Source organism: Zerene cesonia, chromosome 16 (assembly GCF_012273895.1).
Source record: "Zerene cesonia ecotype Mississippi chromosome 16, Zerene_cesonia_1.1, whole genome shotgun sequence".
Taxonomy (NCBI): Eukaryota; Metazoa; Arthropoda; class Insecta; order Lepidoptera; family Pieridae; genus Zerene; species Zerene cesonia.
In genome coordinates this window covers 8155116-8181679 of record NC_052117.1, presented here as the reverse complement: position 1 = coordinate 8181679, position 26564 = coordinate 8155116, and the positions used below count along the sequence as shown (strand labels likewise).

Sequence of the window (26564 nt, the reverse complement as noted above, 5' to 3'; positions counted from 1 at the left end):
TTTTTTTTTTTTTTTTTCTATCCGACTGCTCCAATAGTGCGTGTATTGTATTTTTGGTAGCGTAAATGTCTAAGCTTGACAGGTGATCAATATTTTTCACATACTTTTATTATATTCTAAACACACACTCTTTATCAATTGCCTACGGGATGGTTTTTAACCGACGTTTCCAAAAACGAAGGAGGTACGTAATACTACTGAATCCTACTTCCTACTATCCTTCTAATATTATAAATGCGAAAGTTTGTAAGGATGTGTGTGTGTTTGTTGCTCTTTCACGCAAAAACTACTGAACCGATTGCAATGATATTTGGTACGTGGCCAGCTGGACAACTGGAATAACATATAGGCAACTTTTTATCCCGATATTCCTACGGGATACGGAGTTACGCGGGTGAAACCGCGGGGCGCAGCTAGTTATTCTATACAATAATAGAACCATATCCAGTATAAATGGATAGTGGATACACTTGACTATCATCTTTAAGCACTACGGACAACGTAGTCTATTTAGTTTAATGGTTTTTTGATACACAAAGACAGTTGGTGCACGCGCGGGCCCCAAGCTTAGTCGTGTTTATTGAATTATTTATACAGTACAGTAATGTCGCTGTACCCTCGATGGGGGGAGTAATAACACATTTAGAGACATTTGTCTTCGTAATAATGTGCGCCGCGTTTACGCTTACGGTGTTTCTCGGGATTTTTATGCGGTTGTGTCGAGGTGTGTGTGTGTGTGTGTGTGTGTGTGTCTGTGTTTGAGCTTGTGGCAAATTTATTGCAACTGTGTGTGTGTATGCGTTTTGATTGTTGTGTATTTATGTTTTTCGCGTATAAATCGATTAGACGCAGTTTTCTAAGTAGATCCCAATCATAAAGGAATACCGGTATATAATTTAGTTGTTTACATGCGATACAAAAGTCCCATTATAACCCGTTCAATCGTTCCAGAGATTACACCCGAACAAACCAACTCAAACCAAACAAAACAAACTTATAAGAATAAAAAGGTTTCATATTTATTTTATTTTATGTATAGATAAAGGGAAAAAGCGCAAGTCGCCATTTTTTATTGTTACTGTTATTATTTATAATGCACCGAAACAATTTTATTTGATTTGTGGGCGATTAGGTTGCCTGGTGGAGATCGCTGCGATAGCGCGCCCTATGCCTATAATGATTGAGTTTTTAACTTTGATAGGCGAGATTTATGGTAAATATTAATATTATTAATCATTGTTATTTTAATTTGCAAATTTTTCGTTATTCACATCATAGCATAATAATTGTGTTTGTCCAACGCAATCAAGGGCTGGAAAGATTTTGGCGAGTTTGTTTTCAATAGATAACTAACTTTTATAAATGAAAGGTTAATCCTATAACTAGAAAACATTTAGTTTTTTATATCTAATAAAAAGCGAAAAAAAAAACTTTATAATGCTTTCATTTTATTTATTGAATAAAATAAAATTAAAACAAAATAAATAAAATTTTATGAATAGTAATGAACAATATCTTTATTATCCAATCTCACAATCGCACCAAAATTTGTCTAGTAATTTATGTGATGATTTATAGAATCAGTATGAACATAAATTTTTCATAACTCTATAAACATTATGTAGTTTTCTGATTCCCATCTTTCCGACTAACAGGTTACCAATCCGACAAACAACAATATAATAATCCTAGTAATATGGTCCCCTTTAGAATTGAGAGTAGTAACCTCCCTCCCAAGGAACGTTGGTAAACGTTTTTGTAGAAAATAATTATTGTTCAATATTGTGACGATATTATGAATTATTTATTTATGTGTCTGTCTACGAATGGGGTGGAAACGGTGGTATTTATTTGTATTGCGTAGTCTTAACACAAAAATAGGAGGGTTAATACTTAATGAATTATGCTTATTGTTTACTCTAGTTCTATGACGTACTAGCCACAATTCCCGGCTCCCGGTTTGCTGGTGTTTTAGAAGAAGCCAATGTATGAAACGAATAAGCTACACCACCGCCAAATTATATCAAAATTCATTCAGTAGTTATGGCGTGATTGCGTAACAAATTACATCGAAAGCTAATCTTCTATAAGCATTTATATAAAACTATCTATTGCCTGCAGTTTCGCCCGCGCGGTCGAAATATATATTTCATCGTACGAACTAAAATCCCGCGTTTCATCCTTAAATATATATCCTCGGGAATAGAATTTATAAAAATCGTTTTCTAGTGAATGTCTATATCATAGTGGCTATATGCATTCCAAATATCAGCTCGATCGGTCTAGTAGTTTGGGTTGTGCTTTGATAGATCGAAAACAACATACTTACGCTTTTATAAATTCAAACATTTCTCATTAGTTAAAGAAATTTCGTAAATTCTACACCCAAGGAGATAAAATAGGGGATGAAAATTAGTACCGAGCAAATGTTTTATTTTTAACGTGAGCGAAGCGGATTTAGTCATATATAAAATTTGTTGATTGAGTCAGGTATAAAGATAAGTGAAATAAGATAATAAAGAATTTATAGAAACGAAAGACAGCGGAAATAAATTGCAGCAAAAACCGTTAAAAAATCTTTGATTTCTAAAAATAGTTTAAATTAATTCGTGACCAAAAAACGTAAATACAGAAGACGATTCGTTAATACGTAATTAATGTAAAAGTCTCGTCAAGGCGACGATTATGTTTGTTCGCGTGTTTGCTCCCGTTTGATCGTGATTTAAGAATATCAATATTTGAACGAACCTCCGATGGAGGCGAGTCGACGCTCCGTTGATTTTTGTAATCATGCTTAATTCGAATTTACTCTAAAATTCATTCGAAGGCCGTGCTCAGACACGTGTAGGGACATTCGGGATGTTTTATACAGAATATGTTTTGATGAACGTGTAATGTAATATAAATAACCCCACATATTACTAGCGATATCAAGGCAGGAGAAAGCATTTATATAGCTCATGTTTTATTCTAATGTATGGACTATATTATTGTAGTTTTATTAAAATTCCTTCAGTAGTTTTTACGTGAGAGTAGCAAACATTCATCTATCGATACTTACAAACTTTCGCGTTTATAATATTAGCAGGATTATAGAGATTAGATTTGTACGTGATCTCCAAGTGCATATATACATGTAACGCTAGTAAATATAAAAATGTTAGCTTCCATGTGGTTTATTCGAAATGTGGCTTTTTACTTACGGGGTTATTAAATAAATTATCCAACTAACAAGTTCTTTAAAAAGCTAAGGACGTTGCTGTGATTGTGAATATTTCTTTGAGTACGTTTTCTTTAGAAACGCTGGCAGCTGTAGCGCTGCGAGCGCCGCGGGCGACTCGTATGCCGTTCTGTGATCTTTTAAAGAAGCTTGCTACTAATGAGATAGTGAGGGACTGTATGTATAATGTTACGGCAGTTATATAGCCGTGTGTGTTAAGATTCAGAGCAATAGTGGGTCAGTGGTTAGGGCCTTGGAAAAGAGAAAAGTTGAGGGTTCGAGACCGATTGAGCGTGCAAGAAATAAATTGGTTTTTCGATTTATCCACACGTGATTACATCACCACTTCCCGAAACTGAAGGACAACATCGTGAGGAAACCGAAATGTCGAAAAATCGACAAAAATCTAAAAAAAGTTGGACGATATGTGACATCTGCCAATCCGCACTTGGCCAGCGTTGTGGATTATGACCTGAACCCTCATAGGAGGCCCGTGCAATGGGCTGATGATGATTATGATGCTACTGTAGGTTATGATATGGTTTACTATAGGTGCAATGATGTTCTCATTTAGGTCGGGCGATTTTATACCTCCTATTATCAAAATGAAATACAGATGACAATTAATTGTTACAAATTTTCCACAAACATGTGCCGGTGCCCTGACTTTAAACGGTAATGTGAAATATATATTCTGTCAACTGCAGGTGCGCCCACTTTCATTAAAACCCATTCAGTGATTTTTAGGTGATAGAGGAACAATCAAAAATGCAAATTTTCTAACTAAATTCCGCCGGTTTTGTCCGGGAAAATAGTTCTAAAAGGTAACCTTTGTTTTCCAAACCTTTTATATAATATTTTGGCATGAAAAAAGCAATTTCCCATGTGTGTATATAAAATTAATCTATATCGTTTAATTCAGAATCATCATATGTTATGTTCCCATTACTGGGACACAGGCCTCCTATGAAGGTTCTATAAAGGTTGAAAAACATGTCATCATCATGATGATATCGTATAAATAATAAGACATGTTCTTTTTCTTAAGAACTATGCGAGTTTTCCTTCTACGCGGTCGCAAAGCTATTCGTCGTTCTATAATTTATTTTATAATATAAAATTCACGTGTCACAGTTTTCGTTGCCATACTCCTCCGAAACGGCTTGACCGATTTAGATGAAATTTTTTGTGCTTATCCGGTATCTATGAGAATCGGCCAACATCTATTTTTCATACCCCTAAATGATACGAGTAAGGCAGAACAGCGTATGCAGGGTGCAGCTAGTTTATTTATAAAATGAACAAACTCCATCGTAACTAAACCAATAACGTATAACCAAGTGAATTAGCGAAGAGAACGATATGCAATACGCGCTGCCACGAATGCAGTTCGGTACAAGGTTAACTCATGTTACAATGCGGCGACGTGACGTGCATCGCTACGGTGCATGTTCTTTCGGAAATTCGACTAATCGCACTAATTCTTACTAATATACTAATGCTAATAATATTATTAGTATGCTAGTTTAAGTAAGAAAGAGGGAAACGTAATATAACAGCAATGAAGAATGGATGATCCAAAAAAGCAAAGCAAAAATATCCTATCCTCCTACTAATATTATAAATGCGAAAGTTTGTAAGGATATGTGTGTGTGTTTGTTACATTTTCCCGCAAAAAAAGCTGGCTGGATTGATATGAAATTAACTTGGAGATAGATTTTGTCTGCATTAGCGTATAGGACATGATTTAATTCAAACAAAAATGCAATAGCAGCGTTAAAACTAGCTCACGAAATTCAGTAATTATTCACTGTCATTTAATCACCGCTTCACGCTTCTAGTATGTTCTTAGTAGTAGTGTGATTATTGGGGTTTGTAGTGTGATCTTTTTTTCATGGTAAATAAATCTCTCTTTATACGAAAACGATGGACACCATACAAACATACAGTCCTCAAACGCAAGCTGAACGTAAGCTGTAACCTTGCGCCGCAGGGCATTAGAGTTTTCCGAGCGATTTTACTGAGTGCATAATCCTGTAATTAAGTTTGTATATTTCATTCGCATACAATACATAATTGTCGTGTTATAGTTTGCAGTTTATTTAAATGTTACTGTTGTCGGATATGGTTGTGCTTATGGACACGTTTAATTTGTGAAAAAAAATATTCAATTAATATATCATACTAGCTATCCGCCCGCGGCTATTGCCCGCGTAGTCGCAGCGAAACTTAGACCCGGGGTTTTTCTAGCATGTTCCCGTTCCCGTGGGATTTCCGGGATAAAAACTACCCTATGTCCGTTTCCTGGGTCCAAGCTAGCTCTGCACAAATTTTTAGCCAAATTGGTTAATCCGTTCTTCAGTTATCAATAGTGTAACTAACACCACTTTCTTTTATGTATATAGATAATATCAAATTGGTGTCATTGTAGATTTTAAATGGTTTCTGTGTGGTTTTTTTTTTTGTTGTAGTTTTTTATCTAATAGTGGGCAACTGAGCTGGTGATTCGCGTGATGGTAAGCGATCACCTCCGCCCATGAACATTCGCAGAGGTAGGGGCGCTGTGCGATCGGATTTTTTTTTAGTGATAGGCAAAATTTACCTTGCAGTAGGAATGAGATTGTCCTCTCAGGCGAATGAGATGTTTAAGGGGCAAAGAGAGGTTACTATCTACCGCGTAGTCAAAGAATCTTGCTATTAAATTTCAGCTAAATCGGTTCCATGATTTAGGCGCGAGGAAGCGACAGACAGATAGAGTCACTGTCGCATTTATTGATAGACGTTAAATAAATCTGTAACACAAATCCATATAATTTAATTATTTGTCTCAATACGCTGATAGCTGTTATTTGCTGGATTCCCGCAGGGCGCAGCGTGCCGCCTCAGCCCTTGACCTCCATGGCATATCGTCAGCGGGGTCCTTATTGATACGGATTTGGTCGTAATGGCCATGGATATAGATGGGATTTATTTGATTAGTTCTGTCTTTAAGTATTATTATGAAAACAGTAGCCGATTGCGCTGAAAAGGTTAGTACCGTTAGTACAGATAGTTTGTTGGGGTGTCTGCTAGCTACTCAGAAATTGTAACCTACATTTTGATATGGGATATGCAGAGTATCCTAAAAGGGTATGGCGTGATCGTTTTATGTCTTGTTAAGTTTTATTGGAAAAGTATATATAACAATCACATCTTATCATGTAAAACTGTATCTCTAAGTCTTGATTATAGCAAAGAGACAGGCCAGTTGATTTACGGATTCCTCTTTAATCATTATAAAATAGCGATTAAACAAATGAATAATAATTCAGTCCATTCGTCATTGAAATTTTCTCTGAAAAATCTATACCATGCCTTAACAAAGTTTCTCCTTTTATCGCTTGTATTATGTATGAGAGCATAAACAACAATAGTAACATTTTACAATGTGTTTTACTGAATAAATAAATGAATATCAGATGACGAAAACAAAACGCCAAATAATAGGTAAGCCTATCTGATGTTTAAATAAGGAATAATCAAGGCTCTAGCCGATTTTGAAGGAGAAACGATACCTGTAATTAAACGACTCAAAGAGATTGCTTTATTAATTAAACGTTGCATTTAGTCTCGGATTCTCTTGGCTCATTTTGTTTTTATTAACGTCTCGACGACGTCTTTGTAACGTTTGTCTTGCTCGAGATTACGGGCTTTGTTCAGATGTTTCGTCTATTGATAACGGTTTTTAATTTGTATAAAACCCTTTATTGAAAGACGGGATGGGCAGTTCATTTAGTAATGACACCAATCCATCAAGACTCTTTTTACTTTAGAACAGTGTTTATGATTATTAATTTGTTGTGTTTAAGAATATTATTTTCTTTCTTTCTTACCACGAACTAGCGGCCCGTCCCGGCTTCGCACGGGAGCAATAATACATGTTATATACATATAAACCTTCTTGAATCACTCTTTTAAAAAAAAAAAACAAAATCTGTTGTGTAATTTTGTAATTTTAAAGCGACCTTGTTTTATGCTATGTAGTGATTACTTGTTGATCATATAGAAAATTGATTCAATTACCAATGTGGCAAATAGCTTGATATATTTAAAACTTTAGACATTTATTGATCAGGTTGTTTTAGATTTTAGGTGCATTGATGGGTTGTTTGATATATAGTGTATGAAGTAAGCGAGGCACAAGGACATGGCTCGATTTCTGGTGAAGACTGACAAACCCAGCCAACGAAAAGTATGCATAATTATCCACAAAGTCCATCACAAAAGTCGCAATACTTTTATAATTGTATGTTATAAAAAAAGAGATCAAATAAAACGGATTCTAAGAAATATGCTTATTCCAAAGAAAACCTTTGGGGCAATTGAACGCAAAGTTCTTATATTTATTGCGGATTTATTATGAAAATAATTAATTCCTTAGCAAGCAGTTTTCATTGAAAATAAACGAGTGAATGCTGAGCAATGAGAGAAACGCTACATAGTGAAAAACGTTTAAGTTTAACAGGACCCTTAATCCCTTGAGGGGAACCGTGGCCATTTACAACTCGTGGAGTACTGTATTATACGTTTGGATATTTAATTTATAAATTGCACTTTTTGCACGAGTAAAACGGTATATTTATGTAAAGGTTTTAGGTTTTAATGTTCCTAAAGTAAAAAGTTATCAATTAATTTAGTTGGGTAGGACAATGATCCAAATTAGATGGGTATATTTCTGAAACATACATAACATTTTTCAAGTCTTGTAAAAGATCTACAGATTAGTTGTTATTTACATTGCAGCATAATATGCCCACTAATAATATAAATGTAAAAGTAAATCTGCCTGCCTGTCTCTTCTTGACGTCTACTTAACCGATTTGGACGAAATTTGGCATAAAGATAGAGTATGACTCGAGAAAGGACATACCATAAGTTTTATGTCGAAAGTCCGACAGGAACCTGAGCAATGCAGGGACAACCCCGGGACTGTCGATCTTCTCCATTACCTACGCAAGCGAAAACTTTATTAGAAATATGACGTCAATGCAAACAAAGCCCCCAAGGTAATTTCTAGAAATTTCTTACAGTGCACCCACGAAAATATTTCATTTATACATTCCGCACAGTTAGAGAGATGCGAAATAAAAACGATGCTTAAATATACGATGAGTTCATGAAAATGTTAATAATTTTTATTGCGTTCGAGATAGCTGCAACATTATTTATTTAGGAATCTCGCCCCGCTTAAGGCGATTGTAATTTGAATCTTAAATTGACATTATTTATTTTAAGTACCAAGCGGAAAATGCATAGGCCTTTTTTGTTATGGTAATGCTGTGATTTTTTACGTCGATTGAAATTTAAATCTATGTCTAGGCGGGGGCGAAGCCTCTTTGCGAGATGGAATTGTAATGTTTTGTTTACTTACTGTGTTTGGAAGTTGATGATGATGATGGTCTGTTGAATCATCATGTATTTTGATTGCTTTGTTGTGGCATGTTACATTGATATCTAGGTATTTAGGTGTTATCATAAAAATCATATAATCAGTTATTTTCATAACCAACTAATATTATAAATGCGAAAGTTTGTGAGGATGGATATATGTGTATGTTTATGTATGTTTGTTACTCTTTCACGCAAAAACTACTCAACCGATCACAATGAAATTGGGTACGTAGACAGTTGGACAACTGGAACAACAAATAAACGACTTTTATCCCGATATTCCAACGGGAAACAGCCCTACGCGGGTGAAAGACACACAACTCTGCGGAATATTATGATCATTGTAAGCAATGTAGATGCGAAAGTAAGTATCTCTGTCCGTCATTTTGCGTGTCTCTTCTTCACGCCTAAATCATTGAACCTATTTTAATGACATTTTGTACAGATCTAGTTTGAGACCCAAGAAAGGATTGAGAATAGTTTTTATCCCGGAAATGCCACGGAAACGGGAATTATACGCTCAAAACAACGCGACTGTCTCTTCTTTGTCTTCCACTATGCGGGCGAATACATGATACATATATGCAGCGCGATACATGTATTTGTAGAACAAAACAACAAACTAATCAAGTAACTGCACTACTGTATATTCATTTAGGCCACAGCACGGCCATTTCGATGCAAGGGGCTGAATCGCCACTAAGGCCATTAGACTGCCGCACCCGAGTGCAACAGCGTGCAATAAATACGTAAATTTTATTGAACTAGCATGTTTAATATTTAAATACAATTTAGTGTAACGCTATGTACCGATAAACGAGTAATATAAAGTGTATTGGATGTTTTATTTAATAACAATACTTTTAACTACAATCTTAATATGATAGACTATGATATTAAAAATATGTATTACACACAATTTCATGCTTTTATTATACAAAATAAATGTTATACGTGTGGATAATTTGATAAATGTATAAAACACTGTTAGCATTTTATCAATGTATTGCTGCTCGATACACGATTTTATTATATAGTTTATTTTTATTGTTTATACGCGAATTATTTAATATTTTACTTAATTTGACGTTTCGTTAAAAAGTCTTTAGCGTCTAAATGTATAATATTGGCATAAATAAGACAAGATATTTATATATTTTTTATTTAACTCAACATTTGTTTCCATTACTGTCCTACATTCAAATTACTTCAAAAGTCTAAACTTAAAGGCGCATATACATACATAATGCTTAATGTGATAGTCGAGCACGCTTCGGCACGACTTGGGCTAGCTCGCACTGGGGAAGTAGCACACCCCGTGAAATAGCAGCATGCAACTGTGTTTCGTACTGTGAATGGGGGAGCCGGAGGTCCGTTTCCTTTTCCTCAGTCCTCAGCTTTCCCAGTCCATTCCTTCTCTCTACACATACATAATACACATTTAGGCATTCGCGTAAAAAATCATAAATAAAGGGTAGTTCTATTTTTCCACCAGCAAGCGTTGTGGTGGAATATTTATTTGCGGAGAGCGCTTACGGCTCCATATTTGCCGAACGTGACATATAACATGGAGATGGATTTTGATAAGGGTACCTTTAAGAGATATATTGAAAACGGTGCGAGCTTAATATTTACTGTATTGTCGGTTACAATGGGAAGGAAAACTTATATGATAGCGATAAATGAAAGGATGGGGAGCGTGTTTGATGTGGCTGTATCTACAATTGTGTTATGGAACAATTATATTCGTATTGTGTGTTTTTCCAATTCCAGTTGGATTCGTTTGTATATTATATATTTAGTATTAGTTCCAATTTACCTTAAATTTCCTAAAGCTACAACTAACAAAAATTTAATTACTATCTTCTCCACAGTAATAGAAAGCGGTGATGAGCCGGCGGTATGCACGAACCAGCGCACCCTGGTGCTGGCGAACCACCAGAGCACCGCTGACGTGCCGATACTGATGACGGCCTGGAACCCGAGGCCTGGGGTCCTCTCCAACCTGATGTGGATCATGGACCGCGTGTTTAAGTTCACCAACTTCGGCATCGTGAGCGTGCTGCATAAGGACTTCTTCATACAGGCGGTGAGTTCTAGACGACTAGACTAGAGTAAAATTTTTGGTTTTTAGTTTTTGATCCCTTAGCGGGCAACGAGCTGGTGGTTCGCTGATGGTAAGCGATCACCACCAACCATTCACATTTCTCTATGTAATATGAAAACATCCTTAGGTTCAACTAAACATTGCATCTGGAGATAATTGAACAATTTCATTCGTCAGCATTATTGTCTTTTGTTTTCTAACTTTTTTTCAATATCACGGTTTCTTGTTTTACGTCACACAACAGATTCAATACGAAATGAACTCCTGCGTTTTAAATACGTCCAAACAAACATAATCAAGCCGATATTAATTTTCAATTCGCAATCTGTCATCGCGGAAGCCATGTTGTACGCATTATTCAATTATATCATCGGGCCTGCATTAAATGAGATAGCTTTCAATAGCACGATGCGTTTAAACTTAACGAGGTAATGTCTGTGTAACGTTAATGAGCTATTGGAAGATGATAATTAACTCCGTGATAATATTTGGTCGGTTTTTTTTTTATTGGAAAGAGATAGATGTAGTGCGGGAACGGTACAGAGATAGAAGCAGTGTGAAGAGGTACGGGAGTTACGCTCACATTGGCAGGGTGAAAGCAAGATACTTTTTGACCAATTTAAAACATTAAAGGTGGTTATCAATTCAACTGTTTTTTTGTGCTTTATTACCTCTTACATTTCGACTGGGTGATCCAATTTTGATTATTCTTTATTTATTTGAGCGCTGGTGCTTACCGGGTAGTCGCTTTAATTTTGATTTGGTCTAACACCAATATGTTGGTGGTTTTGGTAAAAATGTTCAGGCAGTTCTTAGAAAACAAACTAAAACAGTGGTTGTTTGGGCCCACCTTTTTTTTCAATTCGCTCATAGAACTCTTTTTCTTTAGGTATATGAATCACAACTATTTTCCGAAGTGCAATAGACTTAACATTAATTAAGTCACTTTAGATATAAATTTTTATTAATCCTAATTATAAAATGAAGTTGTTATTTAACGAAGCAACAAAAAGTGTGCTTCACTTTTATTAAAAGCAATTTTGTGTCAATCTTTCTAAATGATTCGGCATTTTTATTGAGATCTCGTTATCTAGTGGTTTAGCTACAAATTGTAATTGATAAAAGAGATTTAATTTAGTTCGTGGTATAAGTTCCTATCGGTCTCACTTTGTGCTGCAAAAGTAATTAGGGTCAAAGGTCGAATTTTGAGACTTTGGATTTTTATCATATCAGGAAGTTTCTACTTCAACACAACATTTTAATTACAATAGCGAAACCAACGTCTCCAAAATATTGCACTTTTGCTTTATTTGTTATGTAAAATGTCTATTTTGATCGGACTATTCAAAGTATTGACTCTTTGTTAGCACTAAAGCTAAAAAAACCGAAGCTTAATACTATTTTTTCTAGATAATTCTCTGGCATTTGGCAGCAAGAAAATATTGTAAATGATACCTTAATTTATAAAATAGAACTTTTTCTTTATAAAGCACTGAAAGGATGTCTATCTTGTAATGAAACAAGGCAAAGCCGCGTGCGAATATGATTCTTTAAAAAATCCTTTCATCGATTTCTGTGTAAAACTTTGTCCGCCTAAACATAAAAAACAATAACGCATCAACGCTTTAAACCTGATCGTATTTATCTGCTAACAGCAACAACGCTCGCGGCAGAATAGAATGCGTGCGAGCGTCATTCACATCGTAAAGTATGTAATGTTATGGGCATTATTGGCATAAACGTTCCATAGCCGTCGAGACGTTATATAATAAAGGTGTTATATTGCCTGTGAATCCACGCTCTCAGATTAGCTAGAAGTTAGCTAGCTAGAACTCTCCACCTGTGTCTTGGCTCGCGTGCATATTATGAAGGTTTTTCGCTTTTGTAGTTCCGCTGATTTTCCGTCACTCAAATTGTAGCTTAATTCATATTTATCTGTGAGTATAAGCACTCACACGGTTACTATTGATGACTCAAAAACGTTATAACAAATCTGTACTAATATTATAAGGAGGAAAATTGTTATGTATGTTTGAATGTTTTACGTAAAAATAACTGAACCGATTTCAAAAATTTTTTCACCGTTAGATAGCTGCAACTTCACTGAGTGATATTGACTATACGTATACCACGGGCGAAGCCGCGGCGAACAGCTAGTATATGATAAACTCTTAAATAACATTTTAATAAATGTTTCAATTCCCTTATCCGAATAACCAGGGATCCTATCACGGATTTTTCGGCATTTTCCATCCCGCACAAAGCGAAGCGAAAACGGGTTTCAAAGGTATTAAGATTTACATTTTGTCACTTAATTATTAACGAGAATTTAAACCGTTGCGTTGGCCCTCGCTAATCTTTTTGTGGGATTACTTCGGTGCCTGGAATGACAAATGCGTAGAAAATCGCTTGGGACCGGTTAGTTTCGATTCTTTATTGGCACGGATTATAATAGGTATTAACGGTTTGGTTACGATATGGTTAGTTTCGATGATTTATTGGCCTGAATTGTACGTGTATACAAACATGTGTGTTCTTTTCTGTCGGATTTGGTTCTTTTTTAGGTTTATTATAAACATATACTGTATTTGAAGATATTTGAAGTCAGGATAATATGAAAGTTTTAGGTACTTAATGTAATAAATATGAAAGTTCGTATGTAAAGATATTTGGATCCATTCAGATATGGAGATAGTCTCCAATGAAGTAAATGTTGTTAATATTACAAGACAAAAACCAGTATACTGTAGGCGTAATTACATTCCAAGTGCCATCATTTTCTAACAATCCATTATAGCATCTATTCCAAGGTGTTAAAGTATAATGTAGAAGTTCATAAAAACTGGCACACGTATAATTGCAATAAGTTATTGACCTGGGATGTGGCGTAACGATAAGAAAAATTGATGATTTGTTAACAAAACAAAACTGTAGCGGAAGTGACGAGCTCTCGTGTTCCCTTGCGCTGGATATTGGATTCTGTTACAATGTAATTGAGTCTAGTTTCACTTGTAGTTGTGTGGGGATAACTGCATATTAGGTACAGAATAGGATTTAAGCTACGAGCTTTGGTATAAAGCAGATGAAATTGAATTAAAATATATCAGTTGCTGATCTATTAAAAAAATTCTATATAGGTTAGATCATTTAGTTCATATAAAAGTTCCTGTTACTATGTCCGTAAAATTTATAGGTAGTTTTTAGTATGATAAAGCATGAATAATAAATATGTATCTCCAAATAAAACGTCTCAAGGCGCGTCATAAAAATATAACTATTATTTTATGCTTTTTTGAGATAAGAATAGAAATACCAACTACCGAACACTGACAGGTACCTACACTACGTATGCATGGATAAATATGATGTGATTATTAAAAACTAAGCATTCATATGTACGTGAAAATATCTAATTTAGTGAATATATTATATTATACAAGCTTTCCACTCACGGTTTTGCTAACGAAGTCAAAGTAAAACTCGCAAGTTTTCCATTCCCGTGCTATTTCTGGGAAAAACCTATCCTATGTCCTTTTTCAAGCCTCGAGCTATCTTGGTACTAAATTTCATCAGTATAGGCGTGAATAGACAGTCATACATACAGACAGTTACTTTCGTATTTGTAATTTCGTATTTAATAATTTATTGAGGTATCATAACATAGTATGCCGGTGAAGTGAACTCATAAGATGTACTGAGGAAATTTTTGAAGTGAAACTTCTTTATAGTCCAGGATCCATCGCCCATTTTTGCACTTGATTACTATCAAGCTAATAATCCGTGAGTAGCTTTATTTTGATGAGACGGCCAATAATTTCCGGTACGAAACTTTCGATTGTGGTAGCTAACAGAGGTAACAAGGATAAAATATGTTGATTTGATGATTCTCAAATATTTATTACTAACTGATTTTTTTTTTGTTAAAACTCAAGACAATTATCTAAATTATTCGAAAAAATATTTGTCCTACAAAATCTATGGTTTGATCAAAGAGTCCCCTCTTTCCGACATGTATCGATAACGAGGTCATCATAAATGATTACTAACCAGCTGATTTTTTTTTTTTACTTAGTTAATATTGCGCGGTACGTTATCCTGGTCCTACGCTCAAAAGTAGTAGTACAGATCCTTGATGTAAAAATAATTACTATCAAGCTGAATCTTCGTGAATAGCTTTCGTTTCGATGAGTCGCCCAACAATTTCCTATGCGAAAATTCTCAATTTTGGTAGCTAACAGAGGTAGCAATGATATGACGGTATGAGTTATTTGAGACAGGGTATAAATCAAAAAATGACAATGAAAAAATTTTAAAACAAAAAATCGTAGGATATAATCCTTCCAGTTTGCCACCAACAAAACAAGAATTGTTGCAACAAATTAAACGAACTGTATTCATCTGCAATGTATGGTGTAATGCACACATGCGGTGCCCCACGGAAAAATTGCCAGAAAATTTTGGATGGACAATAATTGATGGTAAATATGAATATTATTGGTTTGATGGTCCCCAAAGTCCATCATTTGAAGAATTATCTTCTGACTGTAAGTCAGGTAACCTACCTAAGGTAACCTGTTAATACTATTTTTATGTATTGATTGATTATTCATTATTATATAATTTACTTAATTTTTTCATGTTATTACAGAGTCAGATATCACGAGTGAAGAAAGTAAAACAGATGAAGATGATATATATGTTAGTAGCGAAAATTTATCAGATGAATCTGATGAAGATTAACTTCTTTATATATTGTGTATTTATATATATATATATATATAAATTTTTGTACCTAGATTACTAAAAAATAAAGTTATTTAAATTTAAAAAAAGATTTTTTCACTGTATCTTATTTTACAAATAGGAAAACGAAAAAATTACAATTCTTGTCGGACTAGTGATACATACCTGTTTTCTTGTAGGACGTTGTTTCATTTGGGCAGAGAACACACTAACCTATTATATGATATTTTTGTCCTACAGGTAGTAATGAGAAAAATGGTGTTGTGGTATTAACAATTTCTGAGCGTAGGACCGGGATAATGTACCGCGCAATTTGTAGGACAATATGTCTGTTAAATTACATGAATATTAACTAAGTAAAAAAAAAAAAATCAACTGGTTAGTAATCATTTATGATGACCTCGTTATCGATACATGTCGGAAAGAGGGGACTCTTTGATCAAACCATAGATTTTGTAGGACAAATATTTTTTCGAATAATTTAGATAATTGTCTTGAGATTAAACAAAAAAAAAATTCAGTTAGTAATAAATATTTGAGAATCATCAAATCAACATATTTTATTCTTGCTACCTCTGTTAGCTACCACAATCGAAAGTTTCGTACCGGAAATTATTGGGCGTCTCATCAAAATAAAGCTACTCACGGATTATTAGCTTGATAGTAATCAAGTGCAAAAATGGGCGATGGATCCTGGACTATTAGAATCGTTGTGATTTCAAACCTGATGCAACGGAAAAAAAACGACAGGTAAGAGACACAAATACAAAAATGTGTAGAATGAAGCCGGCAAAGAATGAAACAGAAATATGCATACTATTTTACATTGTATATATATTCATCTCATTCTTTGGCGATTTACTGAAGTTTCACTTCTATCGTCAAACACACCTTTTTTTTCTTCAGAAATCATTTCCTTACAAATAATTAAGGTTATTTCGCTACGTCTCACGGTCTGTACCACACGCGTACTATTAAAAACATTGTATGTTCCGGTAGAGTCGTTCGATGCAGGTTTACTGCTCCTGCCCCTTTTATGGACAAAACTAATAAAGTTCAATCGCTTTACAAGTCCCGAAGAAATACAACGTTGCGCGGACACTGTTATATAAAAGTACATGGGGAATTAATCGGTAGCACACGGGCATAGGGATGATTTATGTGTGCATGTTTATGTTATTTTCGTGTTTATTTTGTGATTCGCTGTCCGATTGTCGATTGATTCAAGTGTAATTGAAATAAAATATGCATGAATTTGATATTACGATTGCTAAATATAGCATTGGTTTTTTATGGTTTTCTATATCTTAGATATCTATAAAAGTACATAAATGTTTAGTTCAAATAATAGCATTTCATTTTACTTTGCTTTCCATTTACTTACAAACTATAAAGATAAGACGGTTTCCATATTACAGTTTTTAACATATTATGCTTTCAAAAACAAAAAAAAGTCACTCGATCTGGCAGGACATAGAAGGCTGAGGCTAAGGCTGTTCTCTACAATATTTATCCTATCCTACTATGCTACTAATATTATAAATGTTATTGTATAGATGTACAAATGTTGGCCGGCAACACCTTCACAGGGACTCTTGTGAGGGTCATGGGCAGTGGTGATCGCTCGATAACCACGCGCACCACTTGTTCGTTTGTCCGCTTTCTTTTATAAAAAAAAAATAAATAAAAAAATGTAGTAGCTGCGCCTCACGGTTTCACCCGCGTAAGTCCTTATCCCGTAGGAAAATTGAGATAAATATTTGCTTATTTGTTATTCCAGTTTTCCAGCTATCTACATACCAAATTTCATTGCAATCGTTTCAGTAGTTTTTGCGTGAAAGAGTAACACACATACACACATCCTTACAAACTTTCGCATTTATAATATTAGTAGGATAGGATAGGATGAGTAGGATAAATACAAAAGATAATTTGCATTGTATTAGTATGGATATTTCGATTACTCAAACATTCCATTTACATTTGCAGCAGCTGGCGCAAAACGATTTCTGTCCGAGCTAATGAAGGGGTCCCAGCTCATTTGAGATTTTTGAACACACCCTGTGTTTTAGATGTTTTAGCTACTCGGTATTTGTTTTGTATGCAGATATATGTTTATATGAATCAGCATTTATATAAGTTAAACGTGTTGTTGTGTTATTAGACACATTAATGGTTATTGTCATATATGTTCGCATATGTTTAGTCAAATATTTCTACCTAAATTTTTAATATTATAAAACTAAAAATGTTGGTATAAGCCGCATCTAGAAGTTTATTAATTATGTTTGTTTATAAAAACACCCGGAAGTTATCGTGATACACAGGTTAGGGGGGAGTGGAGGGATTCACTTGCCACCTGATTTTCTTATAATTAAAGACGCAATTTACAGCCGGGGGGCGGGAATCGTAATTTATGTGGTGTTATTTATATTTTTATTTCTTTTAACATTTGAGATTCCGCCAATTTGACAGCTCTCTTAAATGTTTGCATGTTTGTTTATATTCCGAGTTGAAATCTGGATCTATTTCAGGTTTAAACTGTGGGATCACATGTAGCATAAACAGTTTTTTAATCGTTAGATCGTTCAATTGTTTAAAAGCTTTTTTTCAAGTTTAGAATGTTGTTCGTAGTGAGATATTAAAAATAGTTTATTTTATTCATATACTAGCTGTCCGCCCCGGCTTCGCCCGTGGTACATATAAAACCTAAATTCTCCCTCAATACTTTTATTGTATGACATCTAAAACTGAAAGAATTCAAAACGGACCAGTAGTTCCTGAGATTAGCACGTTCAAACAAACAAACGAACAAACTCTTCAGCTTTATAATATATAGCTGTCCAGTTGAATAGCTGAATTATTGCGATTAGAGTTATATATTTGAGTTTCAATAATATCAAACGAACTAACTAACCCTTCAGCTTTATAGGTATACTGGTTTGGATGTTTCAATAAAGATATGTTACGGAACCCTATTTTTTTACAAAATAAAATATAGTCTAAGTTATTCGTGGATAATGTAACTTTCGAATGGTGAAAGAATTTTTAAAATCGGTCCAGTAGTTTTTGAGCCTATTCATTACGACCAAACAAACAAACAAACAAAGTTTTCCTCTTTATAAATTACTAGCTTTTCGCCCGCGGCTTCGCCCGCGTAGAATTCGCTTATATCGCGCGACATGGTAAGGAGTATTTTCTTCGCATTAAAAAGTATGGTTTGTTCTTTCCCACGTTTAGCTCCATCTTCATACCAAGTTTCATCAAAATCGGTTTGACAATAACGAACTTTCATCCCCTCTTTCAACCCTTTCTACCCTTTTTCCGCGATAAAACGTATCCTATGTTCTTTCCCAAGTTCAGTTCTTTCTTCATACCAAATTTTGTCAAAATCGGTTCAGTGGTTTAGGCGTGAAAGCGTAACAGACAGACAGACAGACAGAGTTACTTTCGCATTTATAATATTAGTAGGGATGAAGATAAACATGATTTCCAAAGCAAAATTTTAATGTTTGGATTAAAGAAAACAGCTTGGGTAATGTTTCATATTAATTATAAAATGAAAACAAAGCGGAGTCGCATTACTTTACGTAACGTTTCGAACAGCTTGCAGCCAAGCCACATTTTTGTGGCGTCCTTATCTCAACCTTTCAAGATCCTAATATAAATCTTAATATATGATCCTAAACTTCAAGTATACTAATTCTATGAATCACAAGCTCAATATAAAAGACAATCATTAGGATTTCATCGATAACAGCTGACCTAATCAATACTAATTGGACAGCTGAGTCGCCAACCGTGACCCGATATGAAATTTCGACTGGTAAAATAGAACAATGTTTGAGCTTGAAACGGTTGGCAGTGCGCCAGAAAGGTTGTTCGCGCCGTGTGTGATCTAATGAGCGAAGCGATAACCGAAGCGATAGCGGACTGCTGAAGGCGACTGCTTGAGCTAGAAGGCGCGCACACACATTCACACAATCAATGAAATCAATCTTGATTGGCCGTGTCGATACATAGGGCCGCACGCACACGTATACGTTACACGCGTACGTATTGTGTTCAGAAATAACAATACGCGATTTACTAAGACATGAAACACTATTAAATTACTCAGTTACATGAAGATAACATTTTTATGGTGCTCTTCATTATATCTTATCAAATTTGTAACATTTTACAATTTCTATGTAAGTTGAATTTCAGTTTTTTAAAACCCCCTGAATAGAAAGAAACATTGTCAACAATAGCTTCGATTTCTAACTGTTTTTGCTTATATTGTAAATAACGAATGAATATTAGCTCTCTCTGTAATTTATAAAAGCACTTATTTACTCATTTTCTCCGCTCTCGCTTTATCTTGGTTGCAGCGCGAGACCCTGTAATGTAAAGAAAGGAGATAATGCAACTCGGATTTGCTAAATTGGGACTGAGGTTTGAATGATGATACAGCGTTTGTTATATTGTTAGTGTAATTTGGCAGTCTGTGTTTGTGTGGTTTAGATTTCTTGTATGTGTGTGTTGTGTGATTTGAAAATTGAAAGACGACTATGGAAATACTTTCTACTAGATGTAATGAGAAAATTGTATTAATGAAGTGAAAAAGATGGAAGCTGGCGTGGAGCTTCTTATATAATTTCTTTGGACAGATGTTTCTACATCTATATTCAGAAAATAAATATTATTATATTTTTCGTGTAATGTTATGTTGGTTTTTATGATAAATAATGTATGACAAATTTGTTTCTTTAAGTCTGGTTACACTTGCAAAAAATTTTTGATGTATCTGGAAAAATGCTTATTTCATTTGTAAATAATAAATACATTTTATAAGAACCAAAGAAAACTAATTTCAAAGAAACACGACAGAAGGTATGAATTGCCTTTAGGAAAAGTTCTACTCCAGTTGCTTTTAGTTAATACTAGAAATAATCAATGAATTGCTATTGATAGCTCTAATGGTATTACAGTCATAGGAAAATAGCACAAATACACATGCGCATAGAAACCAGAATGGTATATTTAAAAGCGATATTAAGAAGCCGGGGCTGACCTATTTGCAGCGAACATTTGTGAGAAAATATGTATTATTTACTAACATCGAGACGTGGAAACGGGTCGGGAGCGAATGCGATGGAAAATAAAAAAGTTTTACAAGCAAGTAAGGCTTCGTTTGAAATTTTCACAAGTTGCGATGCTGGCACGCTTCCAGCGCTCACTGTGGAGAGTATATTAGTGTGGAAGTAATGGGGAATCATTCGGTGATTATGCGATCTATGGGGCAGGATTTTACGGCGGTTTTGTGGTGGTTGTTTGGGATTAAGGTGCTTGTTCTCTAATTTGGATATTTTATTTGTTGTACAATGCAATACGTCTCGAGTATTTTTTTACACGCTTTTTATTAGCTTCACCTGTATGTTTGTATGTTTGTTTGTAACCGACTTCCTTGGGCGCGATTTTGACCCACTTTAAACGGCCAGATTTCGTTCAAACTTTGTAGATTTATTGAGGACCGATGACAATACACTAATTTGATTAAATTATTCCATTTTTCAATTTGCTAAATATGATAAAAGCGTGTTTTTTAGTTTTTTTTTTAACTATTATAATATATTATTTTTCATATAGAAGCTCGTTATTCACAAGCAAACCTTTGAATAAGTATATTAATTTGTATTTGTCGGTATAATTATTTGATTTATTGACAGTACCTAATTGTATTTAATACAGTTACGCTACAGTAAATTTTCAAACAATTTAATTATTACTACGAATTATAATAAACACGAAGTTCAAAGGGAAAGCCTTTTTCCCTGTTCTAAGAAACCGACTGATAAATATTAAAATATGCCGACACTGTAAACCCTCGTTTACAGAAATATTACGAGATTCGCACGTAGCGTGCAACAAATATATCTATACACATACAATAAGGTCGAAAATCGATAAATTATGAACACATTCGACGCTGAATAAAATATTTCGATAAAATACGCTTCTCTACAAATAGAAACGGACCGTGCTACCGTGAATGTGTAAGCGAGGTCCTATTTTGTAAGCGATCTGAATTATATCGAGTGATTCACTCGCTAAATTATGTATAAATGAGATATTTTTAAAGAAAAGAAATAAAATTATGACGAGGCGGGATTCGAACTCGCGTCTTTTTGCTATAGCGTAGCAACGCCTAGCCATTCGGCCACCCGTGATCCCGCCTTGGTAATCGAATTAGTTCTTCTTGTGTGTGTTATGTGCCTGGCGTGTCCCTGGATCCAATATTAACTTAACACGAATAAATATTAGATATATTTTCCACATAGAAATAAATCATCCACTCGAAGAATAAGCGTTTTCCACGAGGATCTTTTCACTTTCGTCCCAAAACCCTAAATGTGGTTTCGCAATAGACAGGTTAGAGGTCCCCTAGTGAAAATTTAATTTGTCAGTCTAATTGAATCCATTATCTTCGTAATCAGGAAAGTTTTGTCTTTTAATGCGGGGTTCGTGGGACATGTGTGGTGGATAAAGAATTATTCATTTATAAGTTGCTTTGTATTCGAGAAGAACTCTATGGAAGTGCAGTAAAGTATGGTAGTGTAGGTGTTTATTCGTTTAGAGGTGTGCTTCACTTACTTTGCAATCGGTTCAGTAGGTTTTGCGTGAAAGAGCAACAAAAAACACCAACTTACAAACTTTCGCACTTATAATATTAGTAGGATGATCAAAACAAAGATTAGCGATGTACTCCATGTAACGAATAAAAAATGAATTGATACGTATTTCTCCAAGGGACACTTCTGAGTAAAGCATTTCACAATCACTATTAATTATAGTTCAATATTCGAAAATGTTATATCTATATATATAAAATTCTCGTGTCACAGTTTTCGTTGCCATACTCCTCCGAAACGGGTTGACCGATTTTGATGAAATTTTTTGTGCTTATCCGGTATCTATGAGAATCGGCCAACATCTATTTTTCATGCCCCTCAATGATCAGAGTAAGGCAGAACGTTTGCCGGGTGCAGCTAGTTTGATTATAAAATGATAATATAAGTTGTAGGTAAAAATTGGCCATTAGTGTAATATAATATGAGATAAACAACTTAAAGCAAGACGGCATATTGTAATCTAGTTCTGAGAAAGGTTTAGCCACAAGCATGCGTTGTTACGAAATAATTTAATGGTACTCGAACATCAACCCAGGACTCTAGGCAACCTAGGTCGTAAGGGGTCAGGTCAGTGCGACAAGCCAATTTACTGCACCATATTTGGCGCTTTGTTGCAGAATGTTTGCCGTCTGTTGGTATCTTTCCTGTAATTTAGAGCTTCTATTTTGATTAATCTCGCTAATTGTTCGGGATTATAGTGGAGAGTGTTACCGGTAATGTGGTCGTAACTATGTTGATATCACGAAATATTTAACGGGTTTTTAATTTGTCCCCATTCAAATAAAAACACAAAACTACTATAAAACTTTTTTTGCTGAAATCTTTGAAACAGTAAACATTGAATCACTGAATTTAAATATGATAATTTGTAATTTATTTACTTATTTTAACACTAAAATACAAATTTATATTAAATAGATGCACATGAAATTACACAGTTTTGTACAATATACGTATTTACCAAACGACTGTGTTCCATGATCGTCTAATTAGGCTATCTTATATTTTTAAACGAGCAATTCTTGTATATATATATATATAAATAATTGGAATCTCGGAATCGGCTCCAACGATTTTCATAAAATTTAGTATCGTCGTGTTTTATCGACTTAAACTTACTTTTATAACAAATAGGAGGCGTTTGAGTAGTCCCAATTTATTATAACTCTTCCTGACATCTGTTGGCGAAAAATAATACTTAAATATAATTTCCAAAAAACACAATTTATAAAAAAACAAAAAAAAAACCGAGCAAAGCTCTGTCATCCAGGTACTGAAACATAATATGTACTCCTGATTTGATTCTAAGAAGTTACCACATATTGTGTTCGTTATAAAACTTCCAAATTCGCCCGCCGCAATTGTACCGCCAGCAAAATAATTGCATTATCCCGCATACGAAAGCGATTGTAACAAGCCGTTGTGCGAATTCACATTTGTTTTTGCCACAAGGACGTGTATTATCATCGCACGAGAGTAGACATACTTATACGGATTCCCGGTTTTCATTATGAAAATCAACCGAGCCACATCAGCGGGGCATTAATCAGAGCTCAAAAAGTTCGTGAGGCCAATTTGCCTTTCGTTGCGAGATCATTTCTGGGGTTGGGGTTTGTTCTACATATATTTGGGGTTTTTTATGTTGTATGGATATTATTTCGCTTCGTTTTATTGTGCTTATAGGTAACTAGCTGACCCGGCAAACGCTGTTTTGCCTTACTCTTATCATTTAGAGGTATAAAAAATAGATGTTGGCCGATTCTCAGACATACTCAACATGCACACAAAATTTCATAAGAATCGGTAAAGCCGTTTCGGAGGAGTTTGGCAACGAAAACTGTGACACGAGAATTTTATATATTAGATTTATATTTGTATTGCAAAACGTATATGTATGATTTTGTGTATAGTATGTGTAAATGTTCGCATTGGCTTAGGTAATGGAGCAATGAGAATAGATTTCAGAATTATATCCAACTAGCTGCGCCCCGTGGTTTCACCCGCGTTTGTCCGTATTCCGTAGGAATATCGGGATAAAAAGTTGCCTACCTATATGTTATTCAAGATGTTCAGCTGTCCACGTACCAAATTTCATTGCAATCGGTTTAGTAGTTTTTGCGTGAAAGAGCAACAAACACACACACATCCTTACAAACTTTCTCATTTATAATATTAGTAGGATGCATTTTTAGCGAGTTGAACCGATTATGTGACGTGGTATTAAAATACATCTCTCGGTACTATTTCTAATCTATGAAATTAGGACGGCTTCGCCAGTATATATAACAAATTATACATTACGATAGTACATATAACGTACCAATGAATTAACATTTTAACTAACGAATACCCAAGACAATATTTTCAGACGAAGCGCACGTCGCCGACACGATATGTAATCGAATCGTAACGACATCGTGTCAACGGTGTGCTTGCTCAGTAGAATGAAATCCGGCTAATCAACGATTTTCCAACGCTCACTTAATCATGAACCTCAGCTTATTTCCATTTGAGATTACTCTTTGTTCATTTGATGGGATTGATAGGTTGGGATATGGGAATATGGGATAGATGATGTAGTTATGTATGGCGTTTTTTAAATAAAAAAAACCTATACTAAATTTGGAGTAATGCTAAATTTCAAAGTCTTAGAAACCTTCTGTAACACGCTTATATAGCTTAATCTGTATGTTTGTATGTAACCGACTATTTTAGACTCGATTTTGACCCACTTTGAAGGGATTGATTTAAATCAAACTTTGTGTAATCACACAGACACTTAGAAACGATAAATACTGTCTAATACTATTCCAATTAAGGATAGGTAATACGGTTTTTCGAAAATCCTTTTTGACCAATACCGGTTTATGTGATTTTACGTGTCTTTCTATTTTGCTTGTCTCAACATCATATTAAAATGCAATTGTTATTGCTTGCCTTATTATTAATAACTAGCTGCGCCCCGCGGTTTCACCCGCGTAAGTTCGTATCGCATAGAAATATCGGGATAAAAAGTAGCCTTTATGTTATTGCAGTTGTCCAGCTATTTACGTACCAAATTTCATTGCAATCGATTCAGCAGTTTTTGCGTGAAAGAGCAACAAACACACACACAAACATCCTTACAAACTTTCGCATTTTTAATATAAGTAGGATTTTGGATCAACATTTATTGCGTCACAATATGGCGCTAAGTCGATCTTATTCTTAATTTGATCGCTTAGTATCTAATTTTGTGTAGGCTTACTTGGTTAAGCCGTGGGCCTAGAATTTGATCTCCTGTCGAGGCACAAATTTTTATTTAGGTCTGTACCTACGAAGTAAAACACATTAGAATTATATCACATGTATAACGTATTATATTTGACGGATCTTCTTAACTTCTATATTGTGAGAGAGGGTAATGATCGATATGATTTGAAATGTAGGTACGGGCAACAGTAAGCAACTTGTTGTTGATAACAATTGTTGGAGTGTAATTAAAATACACTATTAATTATATTCACATAATATATTCTTCTTAACTCTTGAAACGGCAGCTTTATATGCAGCTATATGATAATATAGCTGCATATAAACATGCATCTAAAGCACTAGTATAACCTAATTGATAGTAAAAAGTAAACCCCGATGCACGAGCTGCATTAAAGCTCTGTATTGAGGAACAGCGGTAATCCAAAAGACCAATAAAAAACCCACCTCCCACCGATCAGCCATCAGAGCTTACGTTTTATCGCGCGCTTAAAAACCACTCCCGGCTTTCATTCGCACGTCCGTCGCATAATAGTTTCCAAAATCACCTTTGAATATTACATGGCCGGTGACACGTCCACGGCAAATCCATTTAGCAGATACTCCTCAAGCCACGGGCGGCCATTCGTCCACAAAGCGGCGTCTTCACACTGTCAATACCCTGTAGCTGATTGAAATTCCATTATCATCGACCCTCTTGTATGGGTGCGTTCATATAAACAGCGGATGCGTTTGCGAAAACTCAAAGCAGAGCGTACAACGATGCTACGCTGTAGGAACTGTCAATTCTTCGTAGTGAAGTGACGTTCGACATGATAGCAGATCTGTAGTGAATAGAATGTCATAAATGTAATCTATTAAGTCGCTCTCGCTCTCGCTTATCGCTGTATCTGTGTTCGCTATCTAATAATGAATCTTAGGGACCGTATAGAGAAGGCGGTCTCTTTGAAAAGTTAAGTGCGTTTTGGAAATTTCGTAAGCTGGGAAAGTGATTAGTTTGGAGGGTACTTCACATGTAAGGTTATTTGGTGAATAAGCACATTGAATAGCTCATTAAGTTATTTATTTATTTATTTATTTATTTATTTATTTATTTCATTTCATACATCTTTGACTTACAGTACAAAATATACCAAAA

At 34.8% G+C, this 26564-nt stretch overlaps 1 protein-coding gene across 1 annotated transcript in view; it reads left to right on the top strand.

Annotated features, from left to right (window-relative positions):
• Window positions 1–26564, top strand: part of LOC119833097 (acyl-CoA:lysophosphatidylglycerol acyltransferase 1) — a 216960-nt gene that overhangs the window by 103343 nt on the left and 87053 nt on the right. Inside the window, exon 4 of the mRNA XM_038356978.1 lies at window positions 10525–10739. Within this exon, the coding sequence (XP_038212906.1) occupies window positions 10525–10739 (215 nt within the window). The remainder of the gene's footprint in view (window positions 1–10524; window positions 10740–26564) is intronic.